General features: G+C 42.5%; 1 protein-coding gene across 1 annotated transcript in view; it reads right to left on the bottom strand.

Moving 5' to 3' along the window:
- Positions 1-304, bottom strand: part of LOC142488276 (cyclin-Y) — a 63,817-nt gene extending 63,513 nt beyond the window's left edge. The window contains exon 1 of the mRNA XM_075588649.1: positions 259-304. Coding sequence (XP_075444764.1) covers positions 259-304 — 46 coding nt within the window. The remainder of the gene's footprint in view (positions 1-258) is intronic.
- Positions 305-16,180: the final 15,876 nt, after the last annotated feature.

Raw genomic sequence — 16,180 nt, 5'->3', positions numbered from 1 at the left:
AAATAATGAATTGACTGAATATGTGCTACCCTCACCCCCACTGATCCAGGGACATGATGATGATAATAATAATAGAGGAGAATTAAGTGGCACATGTACCCAGCGGTGGATTTGAGGTGCCATGGCACTTGAATTTGCCGGCTACCTCCTTGCTGTCTGCCTCCTCCTGAATCGCAGCGTCAAATGACGCCTCGGGACAGGGTTGCCCCTTCTACTTAAAGCAAACCTGGAGATAACCTTTTTAAATTTAGCGCTTACCTTCGGCGCCGGCGTCTACCGGGATCCTCTGGTATCCTTCCGACATTCTCCGTGGCATCTGCCCTGCCACTCCTGTCAATAAGGTTGTGTGATGTCAAATGGTGCCGCATTGCCATGACAACGGTATGCTATGTGACGTCATACTGCACAAAGTTGCCATGACAACGGGATGCCTTATGGCGCCACTTGTTGTGGCAACGCAGCACGGCGTGACGTCACATAGCATGCCGTTGTCATGGCAACGAGGTGAATTTTTTTTATGCCGTGCGCCCATATTGTCAGCAGTTGGAGGGGGGAAAATGCCAGAGGAGGCCGAGAAAGTCACGTTTTCAAGATAACTTTACAAGGTAACCCCCTAGCCCGGAGATAAGTGGCCAAAACCATAGTCTCCGGGTCAAACCCGGAGAGGGTGGCAACCCTGGCCGCGGACGTCATCAATGTGACATTGCACGGCGTCGCGTTGCCATGGTAATGCGTCGTCATTTGAGACTGTGACACCGTGTTGCCATGGCAACGGGACCCTGTGCGACTTCGCGTTAGTGATGTCCGCGGCGTCATTTGAATGGAGAAGGAGGGCAGCAACAAAGGAGGCAGCCGCCACATGTACGTGCCTTTCCATCAGGCCCGAGAGGCTCGAGAGTGCGGCAAATGTACATTGGGGCGGACATATTGGCCACCCTAGGCTTCCTACATTAGAAACATTAAAAATGTCTTTAAACATTTTTTTTTTTAAATGCTACAAGTATTTTCTCATACTACAGAAATGATTTAAAAAAAAAAACATGTAGGATATTGCCTGAACTGCTGCTTTAAATAATTTAGTGTCATCAGAGATGGAAACGTTGCTCTCTATGCCAACCTCAAGGTCATTAATAAACAAGTAGTTTTTGGTGGATAGGGCACCACCCATAAGAATATTACTTCAGTATGTTGCAGTTCTTTAAGCAACATTGATAGGAAATCCCATTCTACTGCAAGCAATAGTCATATCACCATTATGCGCTAGCCTCAATTCTGAAGTATAAAATCACCACTATTCTCTAGAGATATGCACATATTAAAGTCTCCATTTTTATTTTTAAACCGACAAATTGCCAAAGAAACAAAATAATTTTTTGTGGTAATAGATCAATTTCTCAAAAAAAAAAAAAAAAAATAATGTTTATTACATCCATTTTTGGGGGGAGGGAGGAGTTTGCTATACACAAATACTCATCAGAAGTAGTATGTTCATTACTGTATTCGGGTGCTGTGGTTACTGAGCAGTTTACCGAATTCACCTTAGTGGGCAATAAGTGGGGGGCTCCACATGATATCCCCCACCCCAATCAGGCTTAGTTTGAAACATCCACATTAAGTGCACTTTCGTTGTTTCTTATTTACCGGTGCACTGAAAACTACTTTTTGTGTACATTTCAGATTTTCAGACTGCTATTTTCTGGTTGGTCCCCGCCAGCCAAGCCGTGTTCAGTCCGGAAAAGTACACCATTACTTCAATGCCATCTACATAAATTACAGATGTAACATATCATCTTCATGGTATGTACAGTACGCCTCACCATCCCACTCATTTTTTATTAAATGAGAAAAAATTCCAGTTGTGATAAGTGCCCAGGGAGAGGGCCGCTTAACGGTAACACAGTTTTTCATTAACTATTGCATATATATGCAATATGTATGATATAAACCGTATAATGCAATACAATTGTAGTAATGCAATAGATTACAGTGATATGCAATAATTAGAACAATTTCATCAGCTCCGCATTGATTTACTGCTTTTTAAAGCACGGAGAGGCAATTAGGCATTTTCACTTTATCTCTGCTGTGCATTCTGTGCCACATTGCAGGAAAGCGCAGAAAGCGCGATTCACAGCATTGTTTTACTTGTGCTCAGCTGTCTTACTTACAAATCAATGTCACACTGGAGAAATTTATAGTGAGCGGTATTAGATATAAATATACATAGCTGCAAAAATTCTATTTCTTGTTATTACAATTTAGTTCAAACTGGGACTTCTTTGTACTGACATTCCTGGCTTCCAACTACATAAGAGCATTGAAACATTTCCTTCGTTCAGAACACAGCATAATATATTTATTCTGCTATGAAATCGGCTATCAATTATGAAAAGTGCTTCATGTTTATATTTTCGAATCTTCTCTATGAAACAAGTGAACTCTGTGGGGGGGGGGGGGGAGATTTTTTTCTTGCAAAATAACAGAAGCAGCATTAATACAGGGAAAGGAGACATGTAAAGGTGCAGACCAGGGTGAAATAATGTCTGGTACAGGTGCAATAAGCTGAAACCAGGTATTTCATAACTTAGAACACAGAAGTATGAAAAAAACAACAACAAAAAACACAGTTAATTGGAAAGTGTTTTTGTTTCCAGTTATACCAGAAACTGAAAGGGAGTTTGGGGCGATTGTCAATCTTTGTAAAAATCATCAACAATGTGTCAGTCAGAAAGGAGAACATAGGCAGAGAATCACTAAGCTCTGCTTCGCAATGTTAACCTAAGGTAACGTAACATTTTTACCAACACTATATGCACCATAGTGAAGAGCGCAACGTTAAAGCTGCAGTTCAGTCTTTTTTTTTTTTTTTTTTTTTTTTTTACTTCAATAGTTTCATGTGGGCAATCTCTAATTACCTAAAGAACTGCATAGCTGCCGGTCAATTCGTTCTCCATCTATTGATCGGCAAAGTTTGGCGACATCTTTAAATATGGGGAATGTAAAACGTTGCTATAGGAACAAGCATGCTTGTTAAAATAGAATACAAGAAAATTGGTCTTTCAAAGTTGTTGTTTTTAAAACAGAAAATGCTAAAAGTATTTTTTCTTACTACAGAACTGATTTATTAAAAAAAACACACATGCAGGATATTGACTGAACTGCAGCTTTAAGCTATTTGTTTTCTCCTGTAAAGGGTGTTAATTGCATATCAGTTGCATCTCATTATCCGTTACAAAGGTTAATGAGGGGAGATACCATTATGTTATTTAAGGAAGAGCCAAACTTGGCATTACTCCCATGCAGACCCTGACATACGGCTTTTGCAGTAACTGGACGGGTATGAAGCCTGTCACGCATGATTTAAATAACTAGGCAGCATCTCTCTCTCCTCTTCCGCTCTTCACTGTAGGGAAAGCCCTGTGTCTTGGTCTCAAGTAACGGCAAGGCTTATAGAATGTCAAGTTACAGTAGATGATGAAACGTTACCCTACAATGGCGTCATGTAAAGCCTATCCTAATGAGATGTAATAAGGATACGGGTTGCCTAGAATTATCTTTGTCCATCTCTACAGTACACATTATATGACCCAGTATATCAAGACCAATGGAGTTTAAGATGACAAGAACTAGGCAAATCCCGGTAGTATAAATCAGAGCAATTCTTCCATTGGAAACTCACTGGTGGCCAGATAATCAAATGTACTGTTCAACACTATTTACACAGACTCTTCATGTGGCTCCTTTAGAAAGGACCACTACATGGAAAAAAACCCACCCACATTTCCAGACAAATATTCTGTAGCTACAACACGAATTGAATTGACCGGTCAGCCAGCTGATAAGACAGAAAGCCACATTTGAGTACGAGAGTCCTAATGCTTAAAAAGTACTTGGGTCACTGAAAACAAAGGCTACCTTTTAAACTTCTAGAAACCAAGTATCTTTACCAACAGAAACATTCACAGTAATTGTATTTATTCTGAGTAATTCTGTAAAATTGCATTTACAGATGTAGCGGATGTTGTGTTCCATGTGACCGTAGTCTGCACTTGCCCTCCTTCCTCGGTACAGCCGGGTCGCGGGGACTCCGGCAATGAAGCAGCCATGGCTGCATCTTCCCTGGAACTGCAGAAACGTAACTTGGTCTTGGCTCTATAATAGAGAGCAAAGTGTTTCTATTGGCCTCCAGGTCTACGCTGACCCTAGCAGTCATATTGTGTCCCCCAGACAAATATTCTTATTTGGGAATGGAACATGGTGATCCCCCGAGGTCAGAATACCACCAACCTACCATGGATTCTTTGCTGGTCAAGAGACATTTTATTTTAATAACCCAAATCTCATCCATAAGACTGGGGAAGGAATTAGAATTTCCACCCCAGTGGTCAACTAAAAGAAGTAGGATAACCAAACCAGTTCCCCTGAAGATTTTATCTCTGCTAAATCAGGAGCTGAGCAGGGATGCAGTAATCATGCTGACTTGGGCTATGAAAGTGAAGCAGGTCGCTCTGGCTGTACAACCCCAGAAGGAGAGGCGGTGGATTAGCCTCAAACTACTGCTGTATACCGAGGATCGCAGGCTGGGCCGCAGACTGAGAACTGCCTTCCCCACAGAGCAGATCTGCACCCTGGAAAAGACCATTAAAAGACACAGGTACTTGGGAGCATCCAAGAGAGACAATCTGACAGTCAAACTCCAACTTTCAGAAGTTCAGATTAAAACATGGTTCCATAATTTAAAGCTCAAATGTCAAAGGCGAAACATGAGGCCACATCCATTACATCCTGCTCCATATGCTTATGCCCAGCAGAACAACCCCGCCTTTCAGAACACACATTACAGACAGCACCCACATGCTCACATTCCAGTAGAGGAGACAGTACCTCCAACATGACCTACCCCACCTTCTCCTACTATGGACTCCATGCATACCTTCAACCCTTCAGCAGTTCCACCATGTTACCTGCACCAGCACTATCTAATGCAGCCTGTTAACTAGTAAGCAAAAAAAAGCAGTTTGTGGCATACTGATATGGGACAAACTACAGTAGTAGGAATATATTCTGATTTCTACTGTGCACCAGGACCTACACACGGGCTTCTAATAAGTGCAGGGTCTGCTCTATGTATGCGCTATACAAGACATAATATAGATCAGTGGTGCGCAAACTGGGGGGCACGCCGCCCATGGGTGGTCAGGAGATTTTGCTGGGGGGCGCGGGCCGTTGCAGAGGCACCGCGCTCTTCACCACGGCATTTAAATTAAATGCGGGGGGACCGCGTGAGGCCTCCGCAACACTTTACTTACTCAGATTCAGCTGCTCTGTGACGCCGCGGGGTCATGTGACGTCACATAACCCCGCAGCGTCATTTGACACAGCTCTAAAGTAGGGGGGGGGCACAGGCGACGCAGCAGGGAAGACAGGGGGGCGCAGCACAAAAAGTGTGCGCTCCCCTGATATAGATACTGCAATTCCGCTCCAGGAGACAACTCTGGTTCAGGAACTGTAAAAATAAATAGGCGGGAGGGGATAGAAGGTAAAATTACCTCTGTTACTTTGCATCAATGATGCCTTTCTAACAATAATACCCAGATCTCACTCCCCCCCCCCCCTTCACATCTTGACAAAATTAGGTGGTCTCAATCCAACAATAAATGTGCCTTTGAGGCAAGATGGAGGAAATGTATTCTCATTGATGCTCCTTTTTAGGTATTCCTTTTTGGAAGCTTATTAACATTAATTTAAAGCAACAGACAATGTTCCTGTAACCCCTCCTTGCCTGGCTCCTAAGGAGTGTTACTGTGAAGTAGTGTAGATGTGGTGCCACAGACTCGCTTCTCAGGCTGCTGGCATTCGGCTGGCTGGTAGTGTAAGCTCTCAGGGTGGAACTTTTATACAAAAACAGGTCAGACTTTGACAGGACAGGCTCTTACATTCTCTTCCCTGAAATCCAGACATCTTCACGGGGAGGTACGCATGGCTTACATTACTTCAAGTTGTACATTGCAAACAGGGTACATGCCTTTCCCATAACCATTCCTAATCTAGGAACCATTTGCAGGCACTTCTTTAGATAACTGATGAAGGGTGCAATTCCATCAGGGTTCCTATCTACCCATCATGAATACAATCTCCTAGCTGTCTTCCTCAGATACCTGGTGTGTATTTCATTCCAAAGTTGGCCTTAGAGCAACTTTGACAGTGACAGTTCAGGGGAACCCGGGTTTAGGGATCCCACTCTGTGAACTTGTCACCCACACACTCCCTCAGTGTATTGCTATGGACTTTCCATCAGATCCTCCGCTTGGCCCCATTTACTTGGGGCACGTTCCTCATCTATCAAAACAATATAAGTGACCTCATATACTTAAACACAAAGTTACACACTTATTAGACTAAGACTACATACATACATACATTTGAGACCCCCTCCCGTGTCTCTCGGAGTCCTCCTGATGTTCTAGAGGCACTCATTGGATCCTCCTGGGTCTAAGACCCCAACCCCCTATACCACCTGGTGACCCCACAGATCACCATAATTACCTGGGAGTGGTTGGGCTCCTCATCATCTCACCCCACCCTTGTTACTGGGCAAAAGAGGGGTGGGCTCTTTCCAGAATAGGGGCGGGGCTTACATGGCAGTTGGCTGAATTGCAACAATACCTTAAAGGTCATTGCCTTGCAACAACTCCCCAGACATTAACCCCTGGCATACCTTTAGTAACCCACAGGAGGGTTACATTACCAATTTTGAAAGCAGCAGTATAATGACACACAGGGAAGAAAAGATGAAAAGGGTAATTTTTTGTGTTCCAAATGAAAATCTAATTTTGCTACTAACAAAAAAACGAATACTTAGCAGAAGCTTATAATTAAGAGACAGATTGAGCCACATTGTGGAATGAGGCTAATGATTTTGACTGCATATGGCATACTGTTTGCTTAAGCCTTCAAGTGCCGGTGGGGCCACAGCACCAGGGCCCCTCCTGCACTCATGATCACGTGACCTCTTCTCCAAATCAGTCACGTGATCGCTCTGTCACTGATGACGGAAGGGGAGGAGTCATCCCCCTTTAGTTCATCCTCAGTGTAGATGTGCAGGACTCGAGCTCCCCATGTAAACGGAGCAGACTTGTTTTGATGTAGATACTGTACTACTTTATGCCAGATCCCATGATGTAGTAGCTGCGTCTCAGGGTGCACGAAGGGATGTCAGCCTAAAGATAAGGGATTGTATGCACGGAATCCATGGGTGCGTCGGCATATCTTCCACAGACCACCCCCAAACCCACTTCATTGACACCACTGTCAAATCATACAGTGGTTACACGGCATACAAGGATTCAATGTAATAACGTGCAAATAAACACATTAAGCACAGAACTTCTAAAAAGTTTAAGCTAGGAAACTGTAAATAGTTTCTACCTCTTTAGGATTAGGGGGCAATAACATCACTGTATGGGGTGCAGTGGTTTAATGGAACGTAACGAAGTTTGCAATATTTCTTAGTCATTGTGTTTAAAGGGACAGTCCCTCCATGGACCAACTAAGGGCAGTGGAGTGTTTATCATTTTAATTTTAATTTTTAATGTCTCCATTGTAACTAAACGCCTTTGTGAGTTGTTTGTTAAGATGGAATATAAATAGTTAAATCAACGCTCTTCTTACTGATCCGTTATTAAATTATACTACCATCGTTGGCCAAAAAGTTCCAGGGGGAAGAACAATAATTATCAGATAAGACTAGGGTAAGGCTCTATTTTATACCGTGTTGTAAAATGAGTGCGTAAACCTACTGTAACAGGACAAAGATTCATAACACGGAATGAAACACGGGGAACACTTAATTTGAAACGCCATCAGTTTGCGGATTTTGTCATCAAAATGTCCTAGTACTGGCAAACTTCAGTTAAAAGCGGTAATCTCTGGCCAATTTACTATTCGCACTATCCCGTGGCATTATAATCAGCCTATAAATAAGCCAGGTTTCCGCTGACAGTCAAGACAGCAGAGTTATCCAGAAAGGCGGCCATAATCTGTCTCAACGATCAAGCGCTGTCTTGAAGTCAAACAAAAATGTAAACACCGAATAGCACTTCAACTCTCACATTATTGCGACTTGAAAAGAAATCTGGTTAGTATAATATTAAACTTTAAAACACTTCCATGTCATTAGTAATGAACTGTCCGAAGTTTAAAAAAAAAAACAAGACACAAAACATATTATTCTCAAGATGGCAGTTATACTGTACAATTCAAAAATAGAAATCCGGCACTCGAGTATAGAAAGTTATTCAAATACATGATACATATCTCACTTGAATATAATATATTTAAAATCACAGTAAGGACAAAGAGCAGTGTACAGTATATACTGTATATGAAATCAAGCATAAATAAACAGTATATTAGAATATATACACTCATTGTATAATACGACTGTAGTAAAGTCCTAGTGGCTCACTGTCAAATATTAATACCCTATTATTTTAGCTACTATACTCACATAAATCGATGAGGAAAGTTGCATCTTCGCTGTGGATTGCTGGCAAAATGTGATGACAAGCCGGAGAGTAGATGGCGTATAGCGAGCTCGGCACGTCTGTATAGAGCAATCAATACCTACTATAGTTAACAAAAGAGCAACAGTGCATCCAAGTCATGGCGCCATTTATTCCTGTCTTCTCCCAGTTTCCTCCCCATTACAAGTGTCCCCTGGCATCTGGTGGGCATATTTAGCACACAGTTATCACTGCTCTTTTTTTAACCTTGAAAAAGGCGCATGTTGGGACAAAAAACATTGATGGAATGCTTGTAAGTATGTAAATAAATGTGAAATTCTTCACAAGTCCACTGGAGTGTCGGATTTCTATTTTTAAATTGTACACTAGATCAACCAGATGTGTGGCCTGATGTGCACCCGTGGCAGAATCAACTTTGTTCTACTTGCAATTGGGAGGTCTCCTTTTTTCTATTTGACCAGTCATACTGAAATTGTGGAAACCGTGGAAACCGTGGAAAACGAAACAAAAACCTATTGCAGTGAATAATTAATCACTGCCACCTATTTGTCAAAGTAAATCTACACGTTGGTGTTGTACAGTTAGTTTGTGAAGTAGAGAAAAAGCGCCCTTCATCACGCAGACATCGCGAGATTTCCAGCCGAGGAGGAGGAGATCTGCAAACACAGACGTCGGAAGCAGACGGCGTCTCTTGGAGTTGATCCTGCGGTTACCAGTTCCTCTATTATAGTTCAAGACTAGGATTTTATCCTGACATGCCCATTTTTATCTTTGATTTCGTAAGTAGGATCTGTGCTTACGTTGTGTGTCATTAATACATACATACATACTTCACCATATTTGGCTATCTTCTCATTTATAGATCCCACTCAATCCAGGATTCTACAGATTGGACTTTCATTGCACTGCATCTCTAGTAGTGTTTAGTAATTTAAACATTGATGTCAGTGGTTTGCGTCTTTTGTTTTTTTTCTCCCCTAGAGATAGATATATATATATATATATATATATATATATATATATATATATAAAGCAGAAAGTAGCCGTGTTAGTCCAGTTGCGATAGTGCAGAATAAATGAGTTCTTCAGTATTAGGTGATACCTTTTTTATTGGACTAACAATTTATGTCATAGGACAAGCTTTCGAGAGTTCTCCTCTCTTCTTCAGGTCAAGCAATACTGATTTACACAGGAATCAATGCTAAAACAGTGTAGAGAAAAAAAAAAAAAAACAGATATTTACTGTAGATAAGGTCGGGTGTTAAGTGTTTGAAGCCAAGGGACAGTGTCAAAGAAAGGTGGGGAAGGGATGCTGGGGGGGGGGGGGGGGGGAGAGAAAGTGTGGATAAGAATAGAGGCAAGCAGGATAATTACAGACAATTTTGGTAGGGTGTGAGAAAACCCATGTCCACATTAAGTCCCTTGGTTTTGGTGTCAAAGAGTCTTATCATTCTGAGCTCAAATGTTTTCCGTTCTTGGGTGCTTTTAAACATTCCATTGAGGATTTTGATTTTTAAAAATCAAAATCCTCAATGGAATGTTTAAAAGCACCCAAGAACGGAAAACATTTGAGCTCAGAATGATAAGACTCTTTGACACCAAAACCAAGGGACTTAATGTGGACATGGGTTTTCTCACACCCTACCAAAATTGTCTGTAATTATCCTGCTTGCCTCTATTCTTATCCACACTTTCTCTCCCCCCCCCCCCCCCCCAGCATCCCTTCCCCACCTTTCTTTGACACTGTCCCTTGGCTTCAAACACTTAACACCCGACCTTATCTACAGTAAATATCTGTTTTTTTTTTTTTTCTCTACACTGTTTTAGCATTGATTCCTGTGTAAATCAGTATTGCTTGACCTGAAGAAGAGAGGAGAACTCTCGAAAGCTTGTCCTATGACATAAATTGTTAGTCCAATAAAAAAGGTATCACCTAATACTGAAGAACTCATTTATTCTGCACTATATATATATATATATATATATATATATATATATATATATATATATATATATATATATAGATAGCTCTCTCTCTCTAATAAAATACAGCAAGGTGATATCCAGCACAGATGACTATTATAAAATAGTATAAATTTGCAATTGATAAAAAAATGTAAAAAATGTTGGTGGTTAGGAACTAATGATTGGGACTAGTACCCTGTTATTGTGGCTACTAATTTTGAGTGAAAATTGTGTAAAAAATAAAATATTGTGTGTGAAAAAGTGTGTGTGTTATATTGGGAAAATCAATAATATGATTTAATGATATGTGTATATAATATAATAAATGGACCAAAAGAAATAGGTGTGAAAAGCATAAAAATTGCAAAAATAGAAAAATAGAAAAAATACTAAAAAATATTGTAGTATAATATTAAAAATACAAATGGAAAAATAAAAATTAATAAAAAAAACCAAAAAAAAAACCAATACTTAATAGGATTCCCTTGGTCCCGGAGCTGTAAGAAGCAAACGGTGGCCGCAGTCAACAGAGGTGTTCCGGTTTTGAAGGTTTAAAACCCTTTCCAGCAAACATAGCAGCAGCAACACCAATTTGCAAAGACTCCCACCGCATCCAAAACGGAGGACGACGGTGAAACCTCACGTTCATCTGGTGCATGGGCTGGTCCCATATCATGCCTTTTATATTCTGACAAAGTGTGAGTGTGCATTTGTCTTGTCCATGGATTATTAAACCTTATTATCTGATTTTATACAAGGATCGGGCGCTTTTTTCTATATATATATATATATATATATATATATATATATATATATATATATATATACACAACTGTATGATCATCTGCATGTCTTAGGCAGGTCTGCAACCCCACCTTTCACCATTATCACCCAGCATACAGCACTTCCACTGCCGCAAGGGATTCTGGGAAATGACATGCAAATGAGCACACAGTGCCACTTTTTGCCTCAAAAACCATTTTTAACATGGTTCCCTATAGGCTTAAGCTTGCTGCATGGTCACAGCTTTGAGCACAGCCAGGGTTAAGGTGCATACCCAGAAAATCACCCACAGACAGCTTTTTTTTTTTTGTAGCCCGGGTGGTGAAAAAAAGTGATCCACCTCTGAATTCGTGCTCGTGGTCAGAGACCAGGTGCGCTCCACATGTGACAGTCTTCTCCGGAGAGTAGGCTAGTCCGTGCCAAGACAGTCCTCTTCGGCCGAAGCCAGCAAGAGTCCTGCTGTTACATGACGTCTTCCTCCGAAGAGTCCGACGTCCTTCTCGTTCCCTCCCCGTGCAGTAGGCGCAGCAGGAGGGTCCAAGTCTTTAGGGTTTTCAGCACCCACCGTAGTCTTTTCCCAAGGAGGGGTGACCACCGACCAGCACTTAGTCTTCTTGCTCTCCGAAGAAAGAAGGGTGACTATAACCCGACACCAACGAAACATCAAAAATCCATAGTGCAAGTGCTCCTGTGCGCTGTGTGATGCAGTGCAGAAAGTGCTCTGACAGACGACACAAAAAAGTGTGCACAAGTGCACGCCCGGCCCTTTGCAAGGCCAGGCGGTGACAAAAATAATGGCGAACCTCTCAGCGGAAGGCAATAAGAGGTGCCAGTGCGGGAAAAATAGGGGTGCGAATAATCAGTGCTCGTGCCAAGTGCTCTTGAAGTGGAGGTTGCAAATCCTCAACCTCCACAACCCTAAGGTGCAGCAAGTGGTACTGCCCCAGGTTAACCACTCCTAGGGTGCAGAAAAAATAGGCCCGGGCTACTTTGCATCCGCATTCTCAGGCCATGACCAGAGGACTAGGTGTAGTCTGGAGAATCTGTCCTTCACAGGACAGACACTACACTTGATCTTAGCCAAAAGGGAGAGGGAGAGAGGAAGAGAGGGAGAGAGGGAGAGAGGGAGAGAGGGAGAGAGGGAGAGAGGGAGAGAGGGAGAGAGGGAGAGAGGGAGAGAGGGAGAGAGGGAGAGAGGGAGAGAGGGAGAGAGAGAGAGAGAGAGAGAGAGAGAGAGAGAGAGAGAGAGAGAGAGAGAGAGAGAGAGAGAGATCTATATTATAGCAAACTTGCCTGAAGTACAAGTTGCAAAATACTGTTTTGTTTTGTATCAAGAATCTATTTCTTTTTATATCACTTCAAAAAACACAAATAATATATATGAATTCGAAGATGGGGGCTGCACTGTTGCGGTTGAAACTTCTGGCAGATCTAAATTAGGGTAGCAGAAAGGTAACCGCAAAGGGTCATCAGAATCGGTCAAGGCGTTTGGCATGGGGAGAGAGAGCACACGAACAAAACCACAAACGCACAACCAAAGATGTCACAAAGTCTAGTTTAAGTCTTCACTTTGCTCGCTATACTCCTTTGCTAATCCAATTATAAATATAGCAGTCCAGAAGAAAGCCCAAACATTTACATTTATGACCAGAAACGAAGAAGTACTTTTCTTTTTGGCAATTGGATCTTCTTAAGGAAGCCTATTACTTTGATACAAAATGTAAAGTAACAATTCTTCCTCTTTAGCCCCCACAGCCCTTTTTTTTTTTTTTTAACCGAAAGGGAGCCCTAGTTTCCCGAAGCAGAAACTCATTTTCAGCTGCAAGACCCCCTGGGTTCCTGAGATACACACCAGTTCCGGAATTACTTCCTGGTTTCACACTGGGTTTTACATGGCTAAAAATAGGAAGCCACAATCTGTAGCCTCATTTATTTTTTTGACAGTTAAATAACACATTAAATTATACACAATTATTTTGTTAGACAGGAAAAGCCAGAAGGAAGCTGTAAGTCGTACACCGAGCCCGAAACAGTGGTAAGGTAGATATACACTTGAGCTCTGGTGGTAGCGAGTTCCAGACATCTGAATCTGCACACGAGAAGGCCCGTCCACCCAGCGTACGCTGCAGTACCCTTGGCACAGAGAGGCGAAACACCCCCTGAGGACCTGAGATCATAGCCAGTATCCCTCTGCAGCTTCAAGAGAGACTGCAGATAGACAGGCCCTTGGCCCTGCAAGGTTTTAAAGGCCATGAAGGCCAACTTGAACCAACACGGAAGATCACTGGAAGCCAGTGCAGAGCGCGCAAGTTGGGAGTAATAAGGAGCGAGTAATATGCTCAAAGCGAGAAATATGTCTCAGTGGTATTCTGCACAGGCTGGAGTCTCCGCACCAGGCACACCAGTAGTGTTGAATATAAGGCATTCCCATAGCCCAACCACGTAGACACAAAGGCTTGGACCCATGACTCAAGTTTCATAGGCGACAGGAGTGGATGCACGCTCCGAAGAAGCCAAAAGAGAAAAACACGAGACAGACAACAACTGAGGCCACTTGGGCTCGCATGGTTACACTATGGTCAAAGAAGATGCCAAAGTTACAACCCTGGAACATGGGCAGCGGCTGTATACCATTGATTAGTGGCAGCTCGCAAACCCACCTGTCCCATACTCTGGCGCCTTGCCAAACCCATAATCATTAGTTCAGTCTCGTCAGGATTGAGCTTCAGCCAATTCATCTCCATCCATTCCGCCACCTCGTCTAGACACGCTGTCAGTGTGGCACAAAGCTGTCCCTGGGCTGCCCTGGAAAGAAACATAGATCTGGGTGTCATCAGACTGGTGGCACTTCAGACCACGCTTCCGGATGATATTGCCCTTGCATATTGTCTTACATACACGTTGAACTTGGGCAGTGGCAGCCCTAACCCTTGAGGGACCCCAAAGGGAACAGGTCCCACCGGTGACACATGGGATGACATCCCTGACCTTACATCTGCTGTACAGACCAAAGTTCCTGATATTTCCTCCCAAACCTGCCCTACTTCCTCCTTGGAAGAACCATCATACACCCAGTACCACAAGCACGCTGCCTAGGCATCACATTTGACTCTTCTCATTAAAAATGTAGCTAAAACCTGTTGTTATTTCCCTACGCAAAATTACAAAGGTACGCCCTTTCCTCTGTTGCCTTACTGCTAAAACTCTGACACTCTCATTCTCTCCCTTCTCGACTACTGTAATCTCCTGCTGTCCGGCCTTCCTGCTTCTCACCTGTCTCTCTTACAATCTAGGTAGAAGTGCTCTACTTTTTTTCTTCTACCTGGATAACTAATCACCAGCAGCACACCTATCCAGACCAAGGAGGTGACTGTGAGTACTATATTTTCATGCTAAGTGGACATTCCCAATTAAACAGAGTGGGTTGTTATTCCACTTGCCCCCTGGTTTTCAGGGATTATTTGTCATATAAATTGCCATATAGAAATACTCATTCTCAGTGCTGAATATTGATTCACCTTGCCTATGGTTCTGGTTTTAATCTATTACGACCAGCCTTGTACTAGAGCACTCTTACCATGTTTCATCTCCTACAATCTATCCTAAACACTGCGGCCAGAATCACTTTACTCTTTCCTAAATCTGTCTCAGTGTCTCCCCTGGTTGACTATCAAATCCCGTATGACACACTCAAGTCTCGTCCTCACTTTTAAGGCTTTACACTCTTCTGCCCCTCCTTACATCTCAGCCCTAATTTCTTGCTATACACCATCCCGACTCTTGCCTTCTGCTCAAGGATATCTTCTCTCTACCCCTTTTGTGCCTATAGCCCTCTCCCGCCTTAAACCTCTCTCACGGACTGCCTCACACCTCAGGAATGCCCTTCCCCTCAATATCCGACTAGCATCCGTTCTATCCACCTTTAAGCCCCATCTTAAACCCCACCTCCTTAACTAAGCATATGGGTAGCTCCGTGGCTGATACCAACTACACACTTCATACATCGACCCTGGCCCCTTGCATACGCACTTACCAAAACACCTTCCTACTGTCTCTGTATGTTTTTCCTACTTACCAGTTAGATTGTAAGCTCTTCGGGGCATGGACACCTTGTCCTAAATGTTACGTTTATGTCTGAAGTGCTTATTCCCATTATGTGCTATTTGTATTACTGGTTATTTACATGATTGTCACGTGTATTACTGCTGTGAAGCGCTATGTACATTAATGGTGCTATATAAATATATATATATATATATATATATATATATATATATACATGGGACAGCATAACCACCTGCTGGGTCCGGCCCTGCAGGAACGAGGCAACCCATTGTAATGCGGTTCCACCGATACCAGCTAAGTACTTCAGGCAGCAGCACCCCATGATCAATTGTGCCGAAGGCCACTGAGAGGTCTAACATTACAAGGGTAAAAATACAGCCCTTGTCCATGAACATCAATTGATGATGTGGCGGCTTCCTATTGGCCAATGTGACGCAGGAAATTTAAACCACCATTTTGTTTCCACTGGGAGGACTGAAACGTTGGTACTTTCACCAGTAAGTAACTTGGGAAGCAGGGGGCTTCTAGAGCTGGAAAAAAAAAAACCTTTAGCACTTTATATCCGCTAAGTTTGTGGTGGTGTTATCCTTTTTACTCACAAGCTCAGCATTACCTGAAGGAAACAAAAAAAAAAAGCTTCATATGTTTGTGGTAGAAACTGGAGCAAGAGAGACATATTGTGGTGAAAAAATATACCATCATCATACATGGCCCTCTCTCATTTATTAAGGTTTTCTATCATCCTCATCAACGTGAGATGGTAAACAGCTGCTTATAGTGTATATTTCTTTTCAGCAAAATACCGTGTAACCACTGGCTAAAGTACAAGGGAGAAGAACAAA

The sequence above is a fragment of the Ascaphus truei genome, chromosome 2, assembly GCF_040206685.1.
Source record: "Ascaphus truei isolate aAscTru1 chromosome 2, aAscTru1.hap1, whole genome shotgun sequence".
Classification (NCBI taxonomy): domain Eukaryota; kingdom Metazoa; phylum Chordata; class Amphibia; order Anura; family Ascaphidae; genus Ascaphus; species Ascaphus truei.
Note: the sequence above shows the minus strand (reverse complement) of the source record. Positions and strands in the feature narration are given on the sequence as shown.